Source organism: Notolepis coatsorum (genome assembly GCF_963971535.1).
Source record: "Notolepis coatsorum genome assembly, chromosome: 5".
Taxonomy (NCBI): Eukaryota; Metazoa; Chordata; class Actinopteri; order Aulopiformes; family Paralepididae; genus Notolepis; species Notolepis coatsorum.
Window position 1 is genome coordinate 53,802,214 of NC_140169.1, and position 23,171 is coordinate 53,825,384.

A 23,171-nucleotide genomic window follows, 5' to 3' on the forward strand; every position below is an offset into this window, starting at 1 on the left:
ACATAACCTTTAATCAGAGCAGCATAACTGGACCACTGGCCACAAGTAGAATTTTGAAGGAGGACTTTTACCAGAGTGTTATTTTATCTTGGTATGTCTACTTTTACCAGAGTACTCATTTATCGGGGTATTTCTACTTTTACTTAAGTAAAGGAACTGTGTACGATTAACTGATTTAAAGCCCCAATCCATGCTTTTCTTTTTTTACTCTATATACGTGTGGGGTATATTATTCACAGGGGATCTGTATATGGAAAATAACCGTTAACTTTCTTAACTCGTCATGAATCAGAATATAGATCTGTTTTTACAATGTTTACAAACATTACCAACAAAACTTTTACAGACACAAAATACAGTAAATAGTAAATACAATTTAAAAACTCACATTTGCCTGCTGTCTAGTGTTAGTTCTTGTATCCAAAGCCCATCCAATCAACTACACTAGAGAATAAAAACATGTCTCCATCTTTTTATTTTTGTATTTATTTTTTTGTTGGTGGGACATTTGTTTACATTTTAATAAAATAATATAATAATTTAGGACCTGCTCAGAGGTCATTAATCGGCACGCATGCGATGCATGCATGCGATTCGTCTCTGCGATTAACCCATCCCGTCGTCCTTCCCCCCCAAGGGCAGCCGGGAGCAGACAGGCGTCAACGTGAGCCGCGCCAGGGGACCAATCCAAGTGCTCCTGTCCGTCTTCGTCAAGGACACCACAGCGTTGGCGATCTTGTTGTTGTGCATGTTTTTCCATTGGGTTTATTTTATCGGGGGGGGGGGGGGACCCTTGCGAGCATGGGGAGAACATGCAAACCCACACAGAAGGGCCTGGGAGATACCCCACCTGGGTAACTGGCATCATGGAAACCTGGTCCCCAAGCGGGAATCGAACCCTGGACCTTCTTGCTGTGAGGCGACAGTGTTAACCACTACACCACCGTGGTTCCCTGATTGGGCCTTTGCATAAAGGATGAAGGAAGTAAGATGAGGCCTGTTACGAGCCACTAGCTCCCATCTGCCGACCCTCTGTGGGCGTGTGTTGGCAGGCCAGAGATGAGGCCTGTTACGAGCCACTAGCTCCAGTGTACTGACTCTCTGTGGGCGTGTGTTACGAGCCACTAGCTCCAGTGTGCTGACTCTCTCTCTCTGTGGGCGTGTGTTACGAGCCACTAGCTCCAGTGTGCTGACTCTCTCTCTGTGGGCGTGTGTTACGAGCCACTAGCTCCAGTGTACTGACTCTCTCTCTGTGGGCGTGTGTTACGAGCCACTAGCTCCAGTGTACTGACTCTCTGTGGGCGTGTGTTACGAGCCACTAGCTCCAGTGTGCTGACTAGAGCTGCCGCGGTATCGGTATTACCGCGGTATCGCTGTTACATCATGCCCACCGCAGCGTTGGGCTGAATACCGGCATCACAGCTGTTTTTTATTATATTATTATTATTATTACGCTCTCGTTGGGCTTGCGGCTCTGCAGATATACCCTACTTCTCTGTCGAGATTCCAAGCGACCCTATTGGGTACCAGAAAAGTCACATGAAACACTGCAGACCACAGATTGGTCAGAAGAGATACGCGAAGTGCTTTTACTTCCTGAATCTCAGCCATGAGCCATTGATCAGAGCTCAGTCACAACACGGCTAATAGTACGTTAGCTCCCACCGGAGACCGGAGTGGATTGCCGTCGCTCCTCAGGGAACGAGGCATAATGATTTTACTGCAACGAAATGTTATAATAAAAGCCCTTCGTTCTATACACTTGTCTGATTGAAAACTTTATTAACAGACCGCAGAATGGGTACAACTCGGCACGCTCTGAGCAAAGAAAGGAACTTAGATATTAATTTAGTAACGCTTGCCTTGCTATGGTCCGGTAAATACGAACGTGTAACTATACTAACGTTAATGCCACAAATCGAATGCCTTTGTAATCATAAGTAGTAACGTTATAATAATAATAAGAAGAAAGGGTCGGGGGGGTAACCGGCGGGCGCGCCGCTACCACTCCTGCCCGCGACACCTAGTGAACGGCGCACGACCAGAGGGGAGACTTCGAATCCGTGTTTCACTTTTAATAACGAATGCGTGCTTGCCGAATCCCAAACAATATTCATGCTGCAAAGTCATCCTCTAAAGATAGACATTTAGACTAGAGGCAGGCTATATGCTATAAAGAGTAGACTACTGCTAAAAAAAAAATGCATTCAAACTTTTTTTTTTAATTTTTTGTGTGCGTGCGGTAAAAACCGCGGCGGTAGGAAATATTTTGCAAATTTGTGCGGTAAGGAAATAATCAATACCGCGGCAGCTCTAGTGCTGACTCTCTCTCTCTGTGGGCGTGTGTTACGAGCCACTAGCTCCAGTGTGCTGACTCTCTCTCTGTGGGCGTGTGTTACGAGCCACTAGCTCCAGCGTACTGACTCTCTCTCTGTGGGCGTGTGTTACGAGCCACTAGCTCCAGTGTGCTGACTCTCTCTCTGTGGGCGTGTGTTACGAGCCACTAGCTCCAGTGTACTGACTCTCTCTCTGTGGGCGTGTGTTACGAGCCACTAGCTCCAGTGTACTCTCTCTCTGTGGGCGTGTGTTACGAGCCACTAGCTCCAGTGTACTCTCTCTCTGTGGGCGTGTGTTACGAGCCACTAGCTCCAGTGTACTGACTCTCTCTGTGAGCGTGTGTTACGAGCCACTAGCTCCAGTGTGCTGACTCTCTCTCTCTGTGGGCGTGTGTTACGAGCCACTAGCTCCAGTGTACTCTCTCTCTGTGGGCGTGTGTTACGAGCCACTAGCTCCAGTGTACTGACTCTCTCTCTCTGTGGGTGTGTGTTACGAGCCACTAGCTCCAGTGTGCTGACTCTCTCTCTGTGGGCGTGTGTTACGAGCCACTAGCTCCAGTGTACTGACTCTCTCTCTCTGTGGGCATGTGTTACGAGCCACTAGCTCCAGTGTGCTGACTCTCTCTCTGTGGGCGTGTGTTACGAGCCACTAGCTCCAGTGTACTGACTCTCTCTCTGTGGGCGTGTGTTACGAGCCACTAGCTCCAGTGTGCTGACTCTCTCTCTGTGCGCGTGTGTTATGAGCCACTAGCTCCAGTGTACTGACTCTCTCTCTCTGTGGGTGTGTGTTACGAGCCACTAGCTCCAGTGTGCTGACTCTCTCTCTGTGGGCGTGTGTTACGAGCCACTAGCTCCAGTGTGCTGACTCTCTCTCTGTGGGCGTGTGTTACGAGCCACTAGCTCCAGTGTGCTGACTCTCTGTGGGCGTGTGTTACGAGCCACTAGCTCCAGTGTGCTGACTCTCTCTCTGTGGGCGTGTGTTACGAGCCACTAGCTCCAGTGTACTGACTCTCTCTCTGTGGGCGTGTGTTGTGAAGGATCAGATTAAACCGAATATATATATTTATTTATGGATATATATTTAATAGTATTTGTATATCGTTTGATATCCCTTGTATATTCTTTGTACATATACACTGAATATCCCTTTAGTCTACTACAGCCCATAATAGTTCATTCTCTCATTGGACAAGAACCTGGCGCCAGCAGACGGGCCCCTTTAGTCAAGTTCAATAGTGCCGACGAACATGTCCCAACTAGCCCCGGTTCCGCGTAGGAATACGGCTACCGAAATACGAATGGTACTATTTGTTCACCGTGCATATAAATAGGGCGCAAGTAAAGTAGAACTTTCTTTTAGTCCATTAGTCCTTTACCCTCCAACCTAGTAACAGACGTGAAGCCTCACCCACGACCCACGTGTGGTGCAGTATGGCCTATTTTGGCCCCAGAATAGGCATTGAGACCTCGTGTAAATTCATAGCTGAATTGTCATAGTTTGGCACTGTACCGTCGAGTGGGACGTATTTCTATTAAGTAATAATAGTCTATTATGTATGGTGCATCGTTCGGTTAAAGTTCTAAAGTGAGCAGCACCCCCATCGTTTCCTCGCGTTATCTAGAGTCTTAACCAGGCTGGGCAGACCACGCGTGGTGCTTTCATCCGAGGAGTTCTGGGCGAGGACGAGTGGCCCTGCACATTGGATTACCTACCCGGACGACTGCTGAGCCTATACGGCATGGAATATCTATTTGCTTTGGGTGCTTTGATTTGTGGAGCGGATAACAGCCAACGCCAGTGAGTGTTGGAATTACCCCCGAGAGGAGCCCAGGTGAGACGGCGCTCAACCCAGACCGAGGCCGCCTCGCTTCTCCTTCGTTGTGGACCTACAGCTACCGTCTACAAGAGGGCCCAAGTGTATTCATCTGTGGATCAAGATCCTGCGGGCACTGTTTTCTGTACCTGAATTCTCCCCAGGAATCGTTGGCCAGATGGGATGCAGCTGACGGCTCTCCAAACCCCCCCCCCCCCCTTACTGACTTACAACCAGCAGGACCCCTTTAGTATCCCGCTATAATCCTTAAGTACCATCGCTATAGTTTCCCTAAAGAACCAGGTTGTATACTTGCTTCCTGCGTAACCAGAGATTGGACATTCAGTGTTGATTTGCCTACGAATACTCATTTGCCTTACAAGTGCATTCAAATCATAAATGTAATTAAGTGAATGTTGTATATACCTTTTGCTATATTAAACCTTCGACTGTTATATTTGTGTGGACCTGGTTTCATATGTGGGAAAGTGTTCATCATACTTAGATATCGTGTACTGGATGGCCAGAAGTTAAAGTACATCAAGCGGTAGTGGTTTAATGATACCATACTTATCAATACAGTCAGGGAATTGTACCCCTCAGTTACAATTGGTCCTTCGAGCCGGAGGGTAACTAGTGTAATATTAATATAGTGTTATTAATATTGAAATGGCCTATGATGAACACTCCACGAAACGGTCCTCCTAACGTAGAACGCCCGCGGCGCAGACGACAGACACCTCAGTACTTAGAGGATTACGCTGTCAGTCAACTACCTAGCCTTCTACAGACGGTAAACGCGGTAAAAGTAGAAAGTAAAATTATGTCTGACCTTAACGACCAGGTTACCCCGACCACAGAGGCCCTAGTGGGTTCTAATGTAACTGACCAAGCTCACGGTGGGGACCAGGAGGGAACAGACATGCCTTTACCCCCCGCCAATACCGAAGAAGTAGTCCCCGACCAGCTCCGGGAGGAAGACAACCCTCCAGAGGTGGAACCCTGCACGGAACAAGATGAGGAGAGCGCCGAGGAGATAGAGCTCCAGGACTCCCCAACGAGGACAGCCAGGAGCGGCTCACCTCTACAAGCGTCTTCCCCCAGCAAGGCGGAGAGGATGCTGTCACAGGCGTTCCTCGTCAGCCTGACAGCCTCTACCGAACGCGATCGACTCCAGGGTGAACGCGATCGACTTCAGGGTGAACGCGATCGACTCCAAACACAGCAACGGAGCGAAGAAGAGCACATACGCCTGGAGATGAGACGCCTTCAGACGGAAGAGAATATGGCAAGAGACCGGTCCGACACCCAGCGCGCCGCTGACGGTGCCCAAAGAGAAGCAGAGCGCGACATCGCTCTCATCCAGCGCGAAGCCGAGCGCGACAGACTACAAGCCGAGCGCGACAGACTACAAGCGCAGCTAATGGAGCAGCTGATCACCAGGGCAACACCCTCACCCTCCGCCAGGGGTTCAAGGGCCTCGTCGAGACAACAGTCAAGGGCAGCATCCCCTAACCGACCAAGCGACCCTGAACTTGACCACCAGAGAGAGCCTATACCCCCCGCAGACCCCCTTCCCCGACCAGTCCAAGCGAGACCCAGCTACAAGGAAGGAGCAGCATACACTGCGGAGAGGCTAAATAAACGACTACAGGATTTAGAGGACCTGACAGAAGAAGAAGAGGGAGAGGAGGAGAACCAAGCCAGACGACAGCACAGTACTCCACCGGACCAGGAGGTCCAGTACAGCCCAGGCTATACCCCCGCGGCGCTGCGCTACAGACCCCCGACTCTATTCACGGGTGAGCATGACGCACGACCAGCCCCGAGGAACAGCACCTGGACCAGCGGGCCATGGTACCCTGCCGGTACCAGCCCACAGAGAGGCGCAAGAGGAGACTCGCCTAGGAGGCCTCTCTCCCAACGCTCACCGATGTGCCAGCCATCCACGGCGTCATACATTGGCACACCGACGTTTCCAGACTTCACCCATGAGAATCGAGCACAGTACACGGAGCTCCGGATGTGCTTAGAGACAATGATGGTGGATGTCGTTGACGAACGCCACAAGTATGCAATATTACTGAAGCACCTGAAAGTACCCCGAGCGCACAATATAGCGCTGGCCTATGCCACCTCTACGACCCCATACACCGCGGCTCTAGCAGCGCTGGACCAGAGATATGGACGTATATGGGATTACGTAATCCAAGAGATAAGGCATATTGACCGCCTACCCCCAGCAACAGACAATCGCTCACTAGACGACCTGTCTATAAAAGTGCAGTCCCTGGTAGGGATGCTGGGAGCGCAACGAGAAAAGGGTATGCACGAGCTATACGCCAACTCTAACGTCGAGAGGATTTTAGAGAAGCTGCCGCCCGCCAGACAAGAGCGCTTTAGGCGGCAAAGAGACCACCGTGATCCTAACGGTCCCGAACCATCCCTCCTCGATTTAGCCGACTTCCTGACGAGAGAAGTCAGCAGCCTACGCTTGGATACATTCGTGCGGAGCACACCAAGCTCCAGAGAGGGACCTAGGAGAGTAAACGATGGAAGAAGATCAGTGACTGTCATGCACCAATCAGAATCAGTACCGAGCAGTAAGAACCACAGTACCCCCTCGAGAAAAGAGAAGTGGAGGATGGTGTGCCCGTACTGCGAGAAGGAACACTGGCTGTCACAATGTGACCTGTTCAAGAAGATGAATGCAGAAGAAGTGAGTCAATGGATAAAGTCCAACAGGCGCTGTTACCGATGTGCGCGCAGTCACATGGCAGCCGAGTGCCGCCTAAAGAAGAGGTGCAGTCGGTGTGACGGAGCCCACCTAGATGTCCTACACGACAGTAACAGAAGAAAGCCTGCACCTGCACCATCGAGCAGCACAAAGGCAAGTGTCATGTACATTGACCCCGCCAGCAGCAGCGGCGCCCAGGTGCTCTTAAAGGTAGTCCGTGTAACATTGAGCCACCAAGATAAAGTCATGGACACTTACGCCGTCCTTGATGACGGGTCAGAGAAGACCCTTCTCCTCGCATCCGCTGCGGCCCAGCTGGGACTGCGGGGGAGCGAGAACCAGATGACGATTCGGACAATAAGAAGAGATTTAAAGACGATAAAAGGCGAGAATGTCTCCTTCACTATCGCAGCAAGCGGGCAGCCAGAGAGACGGTATAGGATTACAAATGCTTTCACCAGCCAAGAAATAGGACTATCACAGTACACCTACCCCATCGCCAAGCTGATGGATAAATATGTGCACCTGCGTCAACTACCTATCCCGCTCATAGACGGCGCCACCCCGACCCTGCTGATAGGCTCCGACCATGCAGACCTCATAGTCCCGATAGACCGGGTCCATACAGGACCCAGAGGCTGTCCTGCAGCAGTCGAGACCCGCCTAGGATGGACACTACAAGGCCCCCTCGCTAAATCTCTCAACCGAACAGCAGCCACTAGCTGCCTCCACTCCAGAGTGACAGAAGAAGACACCACTCTCCTGCAGCATGTCGAGAGGCTATGGACACTAGAGACAATGCCCTTTAAGAACGAAAAGAAAGACATTCGTTCTAAAGAAGGCATTTACGCCATAAACCTCCTCGAGCAAGGGACAAAGAGAGTCACAGTCGGCGGAGTGATGAGATACGCAACTCCACTCCTGAGGCGAGAGGGAATGCCCACCTTTCACGCCACGAAAGAAGCTACGGAGCGGTATCTATTGAACACAGAGCGGCGCCTAGCCAAAGACCCCGCTCAAGAGAGTGTGTACCGCGCTGAGATTGAGAAGCTAATCACAGCGAGACACGTAATTAAGATTGACATTAAAGAGGCCGATCAGACGACCGAATCATGGTACGTGCCGCACCACAAGGTCCACCACAACGGCAAGGATCGCATTGTGTTTAACTGCAGCTACCAGATCGGATCCCAGAATCTGAATAAAGAGCTCTTGCCCGGCCCCACACTCGGCCCCTCTCTACTAGGCGTGCTACTACGCTTCCGCCAGGACAAGGTGGCTATCAGCGGGGATATCAAAGGGATGTTCCTGCAGGTGAGACTAGTGGAGGAGGATAAGCCCCTACTGCGGTTCCTATGGAGAGAGAGGATCGGAGATGAGCACCCAGCCATCTACCAATGGGAAGTCCTCCCCTTCGGAACCACATGCAGCCCGTGCTGTGCTACATTTGCACTGCAGAAACACGTCGCAGAGGACCCAGCAGCAGATGAAGAGGTCCGACACAGTGTGAAGAACAGTTTCTACGTGGACAACTGTTTACAAAGCGTTTCGACCCAAGAAGAAGCCGAGGCTCTCCTACTCAAGCTACGCGCCTCCCTGATCAAAGGCGGCTTTGATCTCAGGCAGTGGGCCAGCAGCGACCCGCAAGTATTGCGCAGCCTCTCCCCCGCGGACAAGGCAGCCAGTAGCGAGACCTGGATGGCGACCATCCCAGGAGAAGCCCAAGAAATGACACTAGGACTAGTCTGGCGCTTCAAAACAGACTCGCTCCACTATAGACACAAACCCCTGACCACGGAGCAGGGAAGGTCGACGGCGATACCGACCACCAGACGGAGTGTGTACAGAACACTCGCCAGACAATATGACCCGTTGGGATGTATTCTACCTTACACCACCAGGGCAAAGATGATTGTACGAGCACTATGGGACAAGGACCAGGGCTGGGACGACCCAATACCCGCACACCTTGCCTCCACATGGAGAGAGTGGGAGACGGAACTCCGCTCACTCCCAGGCGTCAACATACGCCGCAGCTACTTCCCACCCACAGTGAGGCCAGAGACATGCAAGATGGATCTACACGTCTTCAGCGACGCCTCCGAAGTAGCCTATGGATCTGTGGCCTACTTGCGTGCCCAAGAGAAGGGAGGAGAGATACACACCGCTTTCATCCTGGCTCGCTCAAGAATAGCCCCACGAAAGCAACAATCTATCCCGCGTCTAGAGCTCTGCGCAGCCCTAGCAGGAGCGCATCTAGCCACGTTAATCCAACGTGAACTCACCATCCCGGTGCAAAGAACAATCTTGTGGTCAGACTCTACGACAGTACTCACAGGGATCAAGTCTGATTCATGCAGATACAAGGTCTTCGTGGGAGTCAGAGTCACAGAGATTCAAGAGTTAACAGAAGCAGCGAGCTGGCGGTATGTGGACACCAAACACAACCCAGCTGACGTCATCACCCGGGGAATGTCCCTAGATGACCTCACCCGTCACAACATCTACAGTGATGGACCAGAGTTCCTCAAGCTCCCGGAAGAAGAGTGGCCTACGCCCACCCCACGGGAAGCGAGTAAAGAGGAGGCTGAAAACAAGAAACCTATGTTCTGTGGATTGAGCACAGTCGCCTCCACAGACCCCAACATAGATGATTGCCTCACCCTACAGAGTGCGCAGCTAAAGACATTCCTGTGGCACCACCCAGAGATTCAGCCCACCACTGACATTTCAGCAGCTGACTACGAAGAAGCAGAACTTCTTCTACTACAACGAGCCCAGAGAGACTCGTTCCCCGATGAGCTAGACTGTCTACAGGGAGGAAAGCCCATCCCATCAGACAGCAGACTGCTCCACCTGGCACCCGAGAGTGACGCCCATAATCTCATCAGAGTGGGTGGTCGTCTGCGGAGAGCCCCCGACCTACCGGATGACGTTAAGTACCCGATAGTCTTGAACAGCCGACACAAGGTCACAGAGCTGATCATAAAGAAATACGACGAGGATGTGCACCACGCAGGAGCAGAGAGAGTCTTCGCGGAGATCAGACGTCGCTATTGGATACTTCAAGGGAGAGAAGCAGTGCGACGCTTCCAGCGAACCTGTCTAGACTGCCGAAAGTGGCGCGCGCAGCCCAGCATACCCCGGATGGCTGACCTACCTCCCTGTCGCCTCCGACTCGGCGACAAGCCCTTTCACTCCACAGGCATGGACTGTTTTGGCCCGTTGTATATAAAGAAAGGAAGAGGAACCGAGAAGCGGTGGGGTATTGTATTCAAATGCATGACCACCAGAGCGATACATATCGAACTCCTTCCAACCATGAGCACAGACTCATTCCTTATGGCCTTCCGAAGATTCACATCGCGGAAAGGAAAACCGTCTACATTGTTGTCTGATCACGGGACAAACTTCAAAGGCGGAGAAAGAGAGCTGAGAGAGAGCTTCCAAGCTATGGGCCCAGAACTTAAGACCCACCTCGCTCCATCCCAGATTGACTTCCAGTTTAATCCCCCGAACGCACCCCACTTCGGTGGAACCTGGGAACGAGAAGTACGTTCTATAAAGACAGCCCTGTACGCCGTGCTTGGGGCCCAGACTGTGGCGGAGGAAGTCCTAATGACAGTCCTCACGGAGATCAAGGGAGTATTGAACTCCAAGCCCCTCGGTTACGTCTCAAGTGATGTAGCAGATGTCGACCCAGTCACCCCCAACACACTCTTGATGGAGCGGCTGGACCCCGCGCTACCCCAGACAATGTACAGGCCTGAAGAAGCGAACGGCCGAAGAATGTGGAGGTACAGTCAAGTACTGGCTGACAAGTTTTGGAATAGCTTCCTACTCCACTATCTACCGTCTCTACAGACCCGCCAGAAGTGGGTAAAAGAGAGAGACAATTTGACAGAAGGAACAGTCGTCATGATTATCGACCAGTCACTACCCAGAGCTATGTGGCCGGCTGGCCGCGTAAGCAAAGTGATCACCGGTGCCGATGGCAAGGTCCGAGCAGCTGAAGTGCTCGTCCAAGGGCGAACTTACACACGACCCGTGGCGAGGCTAATAGAACTGCCAAGACTCCCAGACACTATCGATGACGACCATGACCCCATGACTTTGTGAGTTGACTGACCCTTACAGCGGACCTTGAGTGGTAGACAGTGCGGTTAATCTGTCTCTGCTTAGCTAATTAGGTGGGACTAATTAGGGGGCGGCTGTTGTGAAGGATCAGATTAAACCGAATATATATATTTATTTATGGATATATATTTAATAGTATTTGTATATCGTTTGATATCCCTTGTATATTCTTTGTACATATACACTGAATATCCCTTTAGTCTACTACAGCCCATAATAGTTCATTCTCTCATTGGACAAGAACCTGGCGCCAGCAGACAGGCCCCTTGAGTCAAGTTCAATAGTGCCGACGAACATGTCCCAACTAGCCCCGGTTCCGCGTAGGAATACGGCTACCGAAATACGAATGGTACTATTTGTTCACCGTGCATATAAATAGGGCGCAAGTAAAGTAGAACTTTCTTTTAGTCCATTAGTCCTTTACCCTCCAACCTAGTAACAGACGTGAAGCCTCACCCACGACCCACGTGTGGTGCAGTATGGCCTATTTTGGCCCCAGAATAGGCATTGAGACCTCGTGTAAATTCATAGCTGAATTGTCATAGTTTGGCACTGTACCGTCGAGTGGGACGTATTTCTATTAAGTAATAATAGTCTATTATGTATGGTGCATCGTTCGGTTAAAGTTCTAAAGTGAGCAGCACCCCCATCGTTTCCTCGCGTTATCTAGAGTCTTAACCAGGCTGGTCAGACCACGCGTGGTGCTTTCATCCGAGGAGTTCTGGGCGAGGACGAGTGGCCCTGCACATTGGATTACCTACCCGGACGACTGCTGAGCCTATACGGCATGGAATATCTATTTGCTTTGGGTGCTTTGATTTGTGGAGCGGATAACAGCCAACGCCAGTGAGTGTTGGAATTACCCCCGAGAGGAGCCCAGGTGAGACGGCGCTCAACCCAGACCGAGGCCGCCTCGCTTCTCCTTCGTTGTGGACCTACAGCTACCGTCTACAAGAGGGCCCAAGTGTATTCATCTGTGGATCAAGATCCTGCGGGCACTGTTTTCTGTACCTGAATTCTCCCCAGGAATCGTTGGCCAGATGGGATGCAGCTGACGGCTCTCCAAACCCCCCCCCCCCCCTTACTGACTTACAACCAGCAGGACCCCTTTAGTATCCCGCTATAATCCTTAAGTACCATCGCTATAGTTTCCCTAAAGAACCAGGTTGTATACTTGCTTCCTGCGTAACCAGAGATTGGACATTCAGTGTTGATTTGCCTACGAATACTCATTTGCCTTACAAGTGCATTCAAATCATAAATGTAATTAAGTGAATGTTGTATATACCTTTTGCTATATTAAACCTTCGACTGTTATATTTGTGTGGACCTGGTTTCATATGTGGGAAAGTGTTCATCATACTTAGATATCGTGTACTGGATGGCCAGAAGTTAAAGTACATCAAGCGGTAGTGGTTTAATGATACCATACTTATCAATACAGTCAGGGAATTGTACCCCTCAGTTACAGCGTGTGTTACGAGCCACTAGCTCCAGTGTACTGACTCTCTCTCTCTGTGGGCGTGTGTTACAAGCCACTAGCTCCAGCGTACTGACTCTCTCTCTGTGGGCGTGTGTTACGAGCCACTAGCTCCAGTGTGCTGACTCTCTCTCTGTGGGCGTGTGTTACGAGCCACTAGCTCCAGTGTGCTGACTCTCTCTCTGTGGGCGTGTGTTACGAGCCACTAGCTCCAGTGTACTCTCTCTCTGTGGGCGTGTGTTACGAGCCACTAGCTCCAGTGTACTCTCTCTCTGTGGGCGTGTGTTACGAGCCACTAGCTCCAGTGTACTGACTCTCTCTGTGAGCGTGTGTTACGAGCCACTAGCTCCAGTGTGCTGACTCTCTCTCTCTGTGGGCGTGTGTTACGAGCCACTAGCTCCAGTGTACTCTCTCTCTGTGGGCGTGTGTTACGAGCCACTAGCTCCAGTGTGCTGACTCTCTCTCTGTGGGCGTGTGTTACGAGCCACTAGCTCCAGTGTACTGACTCTCTCTCTCTGTGGGCGTGTGTTACGAGCCACTAGCTCCAGTGTGCTGACTCTCTCTCTGTGGGCGTGTGTTACGAGCCACTAGCTCCAGTGTACTGACTCTCTCTCTGTGGGCGTGTGTTACAAGCCACTAGCTCCAGTGTGCTGACTCTCTCTCTGTGCGCGTGTGTTACGAGCCACTAGCTCCAGTGTACTGACTCTCTCTCTCTGTGGGTGTGTGTTACGAGCCACTAGCTCCAGTGTGCTGACTCTCTCTCTGTGGGCGTGTGTTACGAGCCACTAGCTCCAGTGTGCTGACTCTCTCTCTGTGGGCGTGTGTTACGAGCAGTGATGCCGGTAACGCGTTACTAAGTAACGCGTTATTGTAATCTGATTACTTTCCCCCGAAAATAGTAATCTAACGCGTTAATCTTTAAAAGCCAGTAATCTGATTGCAGTTACTTGTCCAAGTGGCTGTGCATTACTATTTCGTTACTATCTCATCATAAATTCATAATGCAGGCGGAATGCAGTATTTTATTTCGTTTTCGACAGTCAAAAAATGCATTTTGAGCTGTTTTTCTTTTGGGAGTGACGTAGTGTGGCAGTGAAAGGGTTACACAAGAATGTGTCCCCGCGGCGTGACTGGACACTCTGTCTGTGAGTGACATCTTCTTTGGTACAATCACATTCCCCATCCACAGTCTGCGAATCAGAGGCAGAGTAGGGCGGGTCTTCACAGCACGTCATGTGACATATGCGCCAATCGTGTGACAGCAGGGCTCCGTCGTCGGAGAATTCCACCCCAAAACGCTTGGCAAAATTAAAAGTGAGTTTCTGTTCAGACTTCCATCCCAAAACGCTCGTATAGCCTCAGTCACTACTTCACGTTCATATGCGGAGGAAACAAAATACTGTCTACCGCTAAAAACAGCACATCCAATTGCATTGAAAGCATCTGGAATCACAACACTGGGGGACCCTGATGTAAACAAGACAAAAGTCTTTCTCTGGTCTGCATCCCCTTAACAATTGTATGTATTGAGCTGTACTGTACTGTACCCATTCTGCAATCTGTTAATAAAGTTTTCATTCATTCATTCATTCATTCACTAGCCGACGCTTCGACTAGGTACAGGAGGACTCGGAGGCCAGCCAAACAGCAAAAGAGAGAGATTTTGTTTCTTTCCCTTTTGATTAATGTATATTTGATGGTGGCAGAGCAAAAGCTCTTATTTTCCAGATTTACAGTTAATTTACATGTTAAAGAGAGACTGATTGTATGTTTATAGAGAGACATTTATAAAAACAATTTAATAGTTACAGTTGATATAATTGAATAGTTCAGCCTGCATTTGTTAGATGTGAATGGATATACACTGGTTTTGTAAAACCGCTGGCTGCTCTAATGCTGTGAGCATCATAGACTGTTGCTTTACCATACTTGATGGTACAGAAGCTGAAGCACTAGTTTAACAATTTACGTTATGTGCAGAGAAACAAGTTAAAAACAATTTATGCACTTTCAATAAAGCGTTTAAAAGAAAACGGTTGGGGGAACGACGACGACTTCGTAACCTAGTTACTTTCAAAGTAACTAAGTTACTCTGATAATCAAGTAATCAGTAAAGTAACTTGGATTACTTTTTAAAGGAGTAATCAATAATCAGTAATCGGATTACTTTTACAAGTAATCTGTGGCATCACTGGTTACGAGCCACTAGCTCCAGTGTACTGACTCTCTCTCTCTGTGGGCGTGTGTTACGAGCCACTAGCTCCAGTGTGCTGACTCTCTGTGGGCGTGTGTTACGAGCCACTAGCTCCAGTGTACTGACTCTCTCTCTCTGTGGGCGTGTGTTACGAGCCACTAGCTCCAGTGTGCTCACTCTCTGTGGGCGTGTGTTACGAGCCACTAGCTCCAGTGTGCTGACTCTCTCTCTGTGGGCGTGTGTTACGAGCCACTAGCTCCAGTGTACTGACTCTCTCTCTGTGGGCGTGTGTTACGAGGCACTAGCTCCAGCGTACTGACTCTCTCTCTGTGGGCGTGTGTTACGAGCCACTAGCTCCAGTGTCCTGACTCTCTCTCTGTGGGCGTGTGTTACGAGCCACTAGCTCCAGTGTGCTGACTCTCTCTCTGTGGGCGTGTGTTACGAGCCACTAGCTCCAGCGTACTGACTCTCTCTCTGTGGGCGTGTGTTACGAGCCACTAGCTTCAGTGTACTGACTCTCTTTCTCTGTGGGCGTGTGTTACGAGCCACTAGCTCCAGTGTACTGACTCTCTTTCTCTGTGGGCGTGTGTTACGAGCCACTAGCTCCAGTGTACTGACTCTCTCTCTCTGTGGGCGTGTGTTACGAGCCACTAGCTCCAGTGTACTGACTCTCTCTCTGTGGGCGTGTGTTACGAGCCACTAGCTCCAGTGTACTGACTCTCTCTCTGTGGGCGTGTGTTACGAGCCACTAGCTCCAGTGTACTGACTCTCTCTCTGTGGGCGTGTGTTACGAGCCACTAGCTCCAGTGTACTGACTCTTTCTCTGTGGGCGTGTGTTACGAGCCACTAGCTCCAGTGTGCTGACTCTCTCTCTCTGTGGGCGTGTGTTACGAGCCACTAGCTCCAGTGTACTGACTCTCTCTCTGTGGGCGTGTGTTACGAGCCACTAGCTCCAGTGTACTGACTCTCTGTGGGCGTGTGTTACGAGCCACTAGCTCCAGTGTGCTGACTCTCTGTGGGCGTGTGTTACGAGCCACTAGCTCCAGTGTACTGACTCTCTCTCTCTGTGGGCGTGTGTTACGAGCCACTAGCTCCAGTGTGCTGACTCTCTCTCTCTGTGGGCGTGTGTTACGAGCCACTAGCTCCAGTGTGCTGACTCTCTCTCTCTGTGGGCGTGTGTTACGAGCCACTAGCTCCAGTGTGCTGACTCTCTCTCTGTGGGTGTGTGTTACGAGCCACTAGCTCCAGTGTACTGACTCTCTCTCTGTGGGCGTGTGTTACGAGCCACTAGCTCCAGTGTACTGACTCTCTCTCTGTGGGCGTGTGTTACGAGCCACTAGCTCCTGTGTACTGACTCTCTCTCTGTGGGCGTGTGTTACGAGCCACTAGCTCCAGTGTGCCGACTCTCTCTCTCTCTGTGTGTGTTGGCAGGCCAGGGATGCCCTGGAGAATGCTGAGGTTCCCGTCGGCTGCCTGATGGTCTACAAGAACCAAGCTGTTGGCAAAGGCAGGAACCAAGTCAACGAGAGCAGAAACGTGAGTCTGGTGTGATGTCACCTATTTGAACAAGGCTGTGCATGTGTGTGTGTGTGCGTGTGTGCGTTAGGGTTGGGTACCTTTCACATTTGAACTGATACCGGTACCCAACGGTACCTTTTTCTGTACTTTAGTCTCTACAAATGTAATCAACCTCAGTTGTAAATAATAAAAAAAAATCCAAACTTCAAATAATTTATTATCATATATATAATATTGCAGTGAATCTGTACTCGGTAGTACCGACGTGATTCGGTCGGTAAAAGTACCTAATTCGGTACCCATCCCTAGTGTGCGTGTGTGCATGCTCGTATGTATGTGTATTCTGTACTGTATGTAAAATGTGCAACGGGGCGACGAATCAAATGATTGATGGCACGATAAACAACCGTCCTCTTTAAAGCATTTGATTTTGGACGTGGTAACATAATCTGTCCATCATCGGCTGACCTAGTAAAATAAGAATGAGCCTGACTGCATCTGACAATTTATTTGTATAAGAAAACAGGTTGAGACGAAAAGACAGTGTTCCTGAAAAAGGTTCATGCCTCCACCTCGTCCATTAAAATATGTTAATGTGCAGCGCTTTAGGCATTATCCCTTACATATACTTATGTATAAATACATTGTGTGTGTGTGTGTGTGTGTGTGCGCGCGTGTGTGTTTTTTGCAGGCCACTCGTCATGCTGAGATGGTGGCCCTGGACCAGGTGTTGGACTGGTGTCGTCGTGGCAACGTGGACCCCAGGAGTGTGTGCGAGCGGACGGTTCTTTATGTCACCGTGGAGCCGTGCATCATGTGTGCCGCAGCCCTGCGCCTAACCAGTATCCTGACCACGCTACATAAACCACCACAGCCCTGAGCCTACCCACTAACCAGTATCCTGACCAAGCTACATAAACCACCACATCCCCCTGAGCCTAACCACTAACCAGTATCCTGACCACGCTACATAAACCACCACATCCCCCTGGGCCTAACCACTAACCAGTATCCTGACCACGCTACATAAACCACCACATCCCCCTGGGCCTAACCACTAACCAGTATCCTGACCACGCTACATAAACCACCACATCCCCCTGGGCCTAACCACTAACCAGTATCCTGACCACGCTACATAAACCACCACATCCCCCTGAGCCTACCCACTAACCAGTATCCTGACCACGCTACATAAACCACCAGATCCCCCTGGGCCTAACCACTAACCAGTATCCTGACCACGCTACATAAACCACCACATCCCCCTGAGCCTACCCACTAACCAGTATCCTGACCAAGCTACATAAACCACCACAGCCCTGAGCCTAACCACTAACCAGTATCCTGACCACGCTACATAAACCCCCACAGCCCTGAGCCTGACCACTAACCAGTATCCTGACCACACTACATAAACCACCACAGCCCTGAGCCTAACCACTAACCAGTATCCTGACCACGCTACATAAACCATCACAGCCCTGGGCCTAACCACTAACCAGTATCCTGACCACGCTACATAAACCATCACAGCCCCCTGAGCCTAACCACTAACCAGTATCCTGACCACGCTACATAAATAGGGATGCACGATATTGATTTTTTGACACCGATACCGATATCGATAACGTTATGCTCCTCAGGCCGATAACCGATATCGATAACCGATATTTATTGTATTATAATCTTTTTTCTTAACACTTTGACTGCCATGAAACGTGTTTTGACGTCATTTCTGGCCATGCTCAAGTTGCCGGGGGACGCTGTACAGCGTCCTTATATCAATATTTCAAAAATCTGCGATCGGATTCATATGTCCCCTCCGCTGGCCTGAGATCCACCAGCAGGACCCACTGAGCTCTCTGGCGGTTCAGGAGCGCCATCTGGTGGCCGATCGGCGCAATCGCTTTAACAGGAAGTGGCATAGAGGTTGTGCTACGTCCGTAGTACTTCCGGGTGCTCGCTATAGGTCCCGCGACTCTGGCTCGTCACGCTACACAGTGATCGATTGCCAATAACTCGATAAACAACATGATTTGGACGTATATACCATTATACAAGCTGGAGATGGACCGGGTAAATTTACATCCCATAATGATAAGATTTCAACTCTACGATGATCGCCCAACGGCGCGCGGAGACTGGGGTGAGTTTCAGCGTGTAACGTTACCGTCTTCGATACTAACTGCTATTATCAACATTTGACCCACATTAGATGATTGGTATAACGCTGCCCACGGAATTATAAACGGCCCCTAGCCCATCCGGTCAACATCAGATGACGTGTAGTAACTTCTAGAAGTACGTCTAGTTGTAATTTTTTATATCGCGCTGATTGCCATAAAACTATTGCATCATCAATATAATGTATTTGGGGCTATAGATCACGTTCTGGAGAAAGCTGCAGAAAGAGATGAAAACATACTTATACATTAGACCATACTTTACTATGAATATGTGAATGAAAAAGTTTAACGTTGCTACACAATGAACAATACATATAGGACTTTGAATGGGCCCTAATAATGGCAATGTAGCAATAGAATTTAAAAAGTTATAGCCCTGCAAAGAAGGGGACTTTCTCCATAGACAAATAGCGCTGGCAATCTATGGTATATCATGAATTTAACCTTAGGCAACCAAAGTGTTAATGTATATATAATTTTTTTTTATCAAATTTTTTTTTTCAACATGAAACAAAACATATCACAATACAATAATAATACATAAAAAGACTTCCCAGGACAATAACTTAACACCAACTTAAATGTGACCTAACCAGACAACAGAAACAAAAGCCAAGACAACAGTATTGACTGATAAAGTGACCATATTTATTTTTCCAAATGAAAATTCACAATCCGTCAACAACTTATAATACATCCAACCTAAGACGCTCGAAGCTTTTTGTTCTTCTTTTTTCAAAGCGGAGCCTTGAAAAAAAGGCTTTGAGTGGACACATCACCACCACAACAAGTCACCTGCAACAAGCTAGAAGCTAGAACCTAGAAGCTAGAAGCTAGAAGCTGCTGTGAATCCAAAGCCAGCTATTGACGAGTCGTTTGCTAAATTAAAGAAGTTTGACAGAAATGACCCAAGGGCTCAAGCCGCTAGCTTTTAAGCAGTCCTTGGTGGTGCAAATTAACCTGGCTACTATGGAGCAATAAGTGACTGCGTTCAACCGAGGGTTGCATCACAGCCATGGAAGGGGCTAGCTTTGCTTAGCTCCTCGCGTCGTCGTAGGCTTCTAAGTTAACACAATAACACACCATCGTAGCGGTGGTGATGCCGCAGGTGACCCGTCAGGCTGGATGTATTACAAGTTGTTGCCCTTTTCCCTCCTTGTGGAACTTCTCCATTGCATTTATTACAAATAGCAAGCGATCTTTTTCCTCTGAAATTCCGAGTACCGACGCGGCCATCTTTGTTTTTAACGTCCGCGCTGATTCAGAAACTTACGTGCCTACGTCACAGCCAAGAAAGGGAGCGCTCGATTTGTGTAAAACGCCCTGTTCTTAAACCACACGCTGTCAGTCGTACCACAGTACTGGCAAAACGGGATGAGCCTACAGTCAAAACAAACGCACTTCATTCCAATTCACCCACACAGCATTTTCTTTTACCAAAAAATATATTATATTATCGGAGCTATTAATAACGTTATCGGGTTTATCGGGATGACGTCATAATTGCTGATATCGGCCAGATAATTATCGGCCCGATAATTATCGTGCATCCCTATACATAAACCACCACATCCCCCTGAGCCTACCCACTAACCAGTATCCTGACCACGCTACATAAACCACCACAGCCCTGGGCCTAACCACTAACCAGTATCCTGACCAAGCTACATAAACCCCCACAGCCCTGGGCCTAACCACTAACCAGTATCCTGACCAAGCTACATAAACCACCACATCCCCCTGGGCCTAACCACTAACCAGTATCCTGACCAAGCTACATAAACCACCACATCCCCCTGGGCCTAACCACTAACCAGTATCCTGACCAAGCTACATAAACCACCACATCCCCCTGGGCCTAACCACTAACCAGTATCCTGACCAAGCTACATAAACCACCACAGCCCCCTGAGCCTAACCACTAACCAGTATCCTGACCACGCTACATAAACCACCACATCCCCCTGGGCCTAACCACTAACCAGTATCCTGACCACGCTACATAAACCACCACATCCCCCTGGGCCTAACCACTAACCAGTATCCTGACCACGCTACATAAACCCCCACAGCCCTGGGCCTAACCACTAACCAGTATCCTGACCAAGCTACATAAACCACCACATCCCCCTGGGCCTAACCACTAACCAGTATCCTGACCAAGCTACATAAACCACCACAGCCCTGAGCCTAACCACTAACCAGTATCCTGACCACGCTACATAAACCACCACAGCCCTGAGCCTAACCACTAACCAGTATCCTGACCACGCTACATAAACCACCACAACCCCCTGAGCCTAACCACTAACCAGTATCCTGACTGTTGCGACTACATGTAGGTAGGGCTGGGCGATTAGTCGTTTTGATCGATTAATTCGAATTCATGATTTAGGACGATAAAAAAAATAGATTTTCACAACAAACAAAAAAAAGTTTTTTAAGTCACTTTTTTTTTTCATTCTTGTTTGATGATCAAGAGGCACCTTTTATTTGTTTTAAGTGAAGTTTGGGGGGAAAAGCAAGTTATTGCACTATTAATCCCAATAGGGACATTCATCTTTGTTTGATCAAGAGTAACCTATATATATATGTCATGTACGAAGGTCTAAGGACCACACAGAATAACACTGGAGCTGGCTGCACATGAGCAAAAGCAGCCTCTCTCAGTAAATGCTTTCAAAACAATGTCCCAGGTAGGTAAAAAAGACACAACACAAGACGTTTTCCAAATAGTAAATCATGTATTTAATGGAGGTAGGGATTTAAACCTCCTCCATGGTGCACAGGGGAAAAGGTAGGGGAGGACAAACAAGATATACATATAATACAAACAACACTTACCAACTAATACAACCACGTGCCCCTCCTAGGACACCACAGCTATGGGGATCAATCCACACTCATGTGATCAACAAAGGCAACCTCATACACGGTGGTCACTGGAAAGTGACACAATGAGGCGCCCCGACGTGTGTGTGCTGTCAGCTACTTGTGCACCCGTCCCTCTCGATGTGATTGCCATCAGCTGTCACTCATTAGGCAATCAGCACCCTTCAGTGTAGGGACGGGCAGCACCTGACAGGAAGAGAAGAAGAGATATCATTAGCTCTCATGTTCACACACACACACACACACACACATACAAATGATACTAATCTGATGTTCACATGGTCTTCCAAATACAGTAATAATGATAATGACCAACCCACGTACGTCACACCTCCCCCCATAAGAGCGAACCCGCAGGGTTAGCAAAACATTATCACTTATTATCAACCAACATCCGATTAGCGCCAACAGAACAGAAATAAATAAACAACACCCTCCCAATACCACATGCATCAGCCGTCAGAACGGGGCCGGTGCATTCCTCCTACCGAGGCCATAACGGGAACAAGACAGGCACCGCCATTACGTTCACCCTCCTGTAGCACAAAAAGAACGGAGAGACACATTAGTCATGGTAGTTAGAAGGCAAGGAGAGTCCCAGGGACCATGGCCAATTGAAGCTAGCCCCCTTTTTTTTTCTTTTGTCAGGGCACATAGCCACTCTCCCCACGACCTCCCTCATCGCCACCGGACCCCGACACGCGAACCGCTTACCGGGGTGCGCACTCCCAACATCAGCACTATGCGTCCTGCAAGGCACAATAGAACACACCCCAGCATGTGAACCAACAACCCCGTCACATCCCAACTCCGACGAGACGCGGGCAGAACCTTTCACTAGCCTATTCACATGACACCAGCGTGTCCTCCGCCGCCCGGGCGTATGCAACATATACTTAGTGGCAGACACCTTCCCTTTTACCACATAAGGTCCTGAGAACCGGGCAGTGAGCACAGTACTAGGCGTGGGCAGCACAATAAACACCTCATCCCCCGCCTCAAAATGCTGCGCCACCACCAATTTGCAAAACTCACCACAGACAGTCACCCAACGCTAGACCTTGGTCTCGCTTCCACTCCTGTGCCTTAGGGACAGCACAAATAGAAGGGACATTGGGGTGATTATCAATCAATGCATCACACAATGAGTTAGTAAATGGAGCGTCTCCAACCTCCAACACAGGGACGACCTTACCCCCAGCGATATCATTCCCCATGACGAAATCCACGCCCTTTACGGGAAAACATGGGCGAACCGCGACCGGAAAACAACCTGTGATCAGTACAGACTGTACATGCACCTTATGCAATGGCACGCGCACACACCCCATGTCAATACCTCTCACCAATTCACTCGACTGACAGGAGTTCCCATTCAATGGTAATACATCAGCTAGGATGAACGATTGAGAGGCTCCTGTATCACGGAGTATTCTCACCTGTTGATAGTCCCCAACTTTACCCGACAGGGACACATAACCATCAAACAAAAAGGGTTCAAAAGAGCTATGCTGGTCAGGACATGACACCGTACCAATCAACCCCACCCCTTTTGGTTCCTGGGCTGACTCCCTGGTCTCCTGTCGATCCCTTAGCGCATGACAGTCCTTCACAAAATGCCCTTTCTTACAATAATGACACACAAAGGTGGCCTTTTCAGACGGCGGTGAGCGTGGTCTGAATGCTCGCTCGTCACCCAAGGCATTTCGAGACGGCGGTGAGCGAGGTCGAAATGCTCGCCCGTCACCCCCCCGATACGGCGTCTCAGAAGGAGAAAACGCGCCCCCTCCTACATACACATCATTTCGTACAGCAATATTTTTGTGGATCAATGCGAACTTGTCACACAAAACTGCAGCTTCCTGGAGGGTAGA

General features: G+C 49.5%; 1 protein-coding gene across 1 annotated transcript in view; it reads left to right on the top strand.

The window, feature by feature from the left end:
- adat2 (adenosine deaminase tRNA specific 2) overlaps nt 1-23,171 on the top strand; it is a 34,519-nt gene that overhangs the window by 1,489 nt on the left and 9,859 nt on the right. Inside the window, exons 2-3 of the mRNA XM_084314640.1 lie at nt 16,130-16,234; nt 16,908-17,058. Of these exons, the coding sequence (XP_084170766.1) occupies nt 16,130-16,234; nt 16,908-17,058 (256 nt within the window). The remainder of the gene's footprint in view (nt 1-16,129; nt 16,235-16,907; nt 17,059-23,171) is intronic.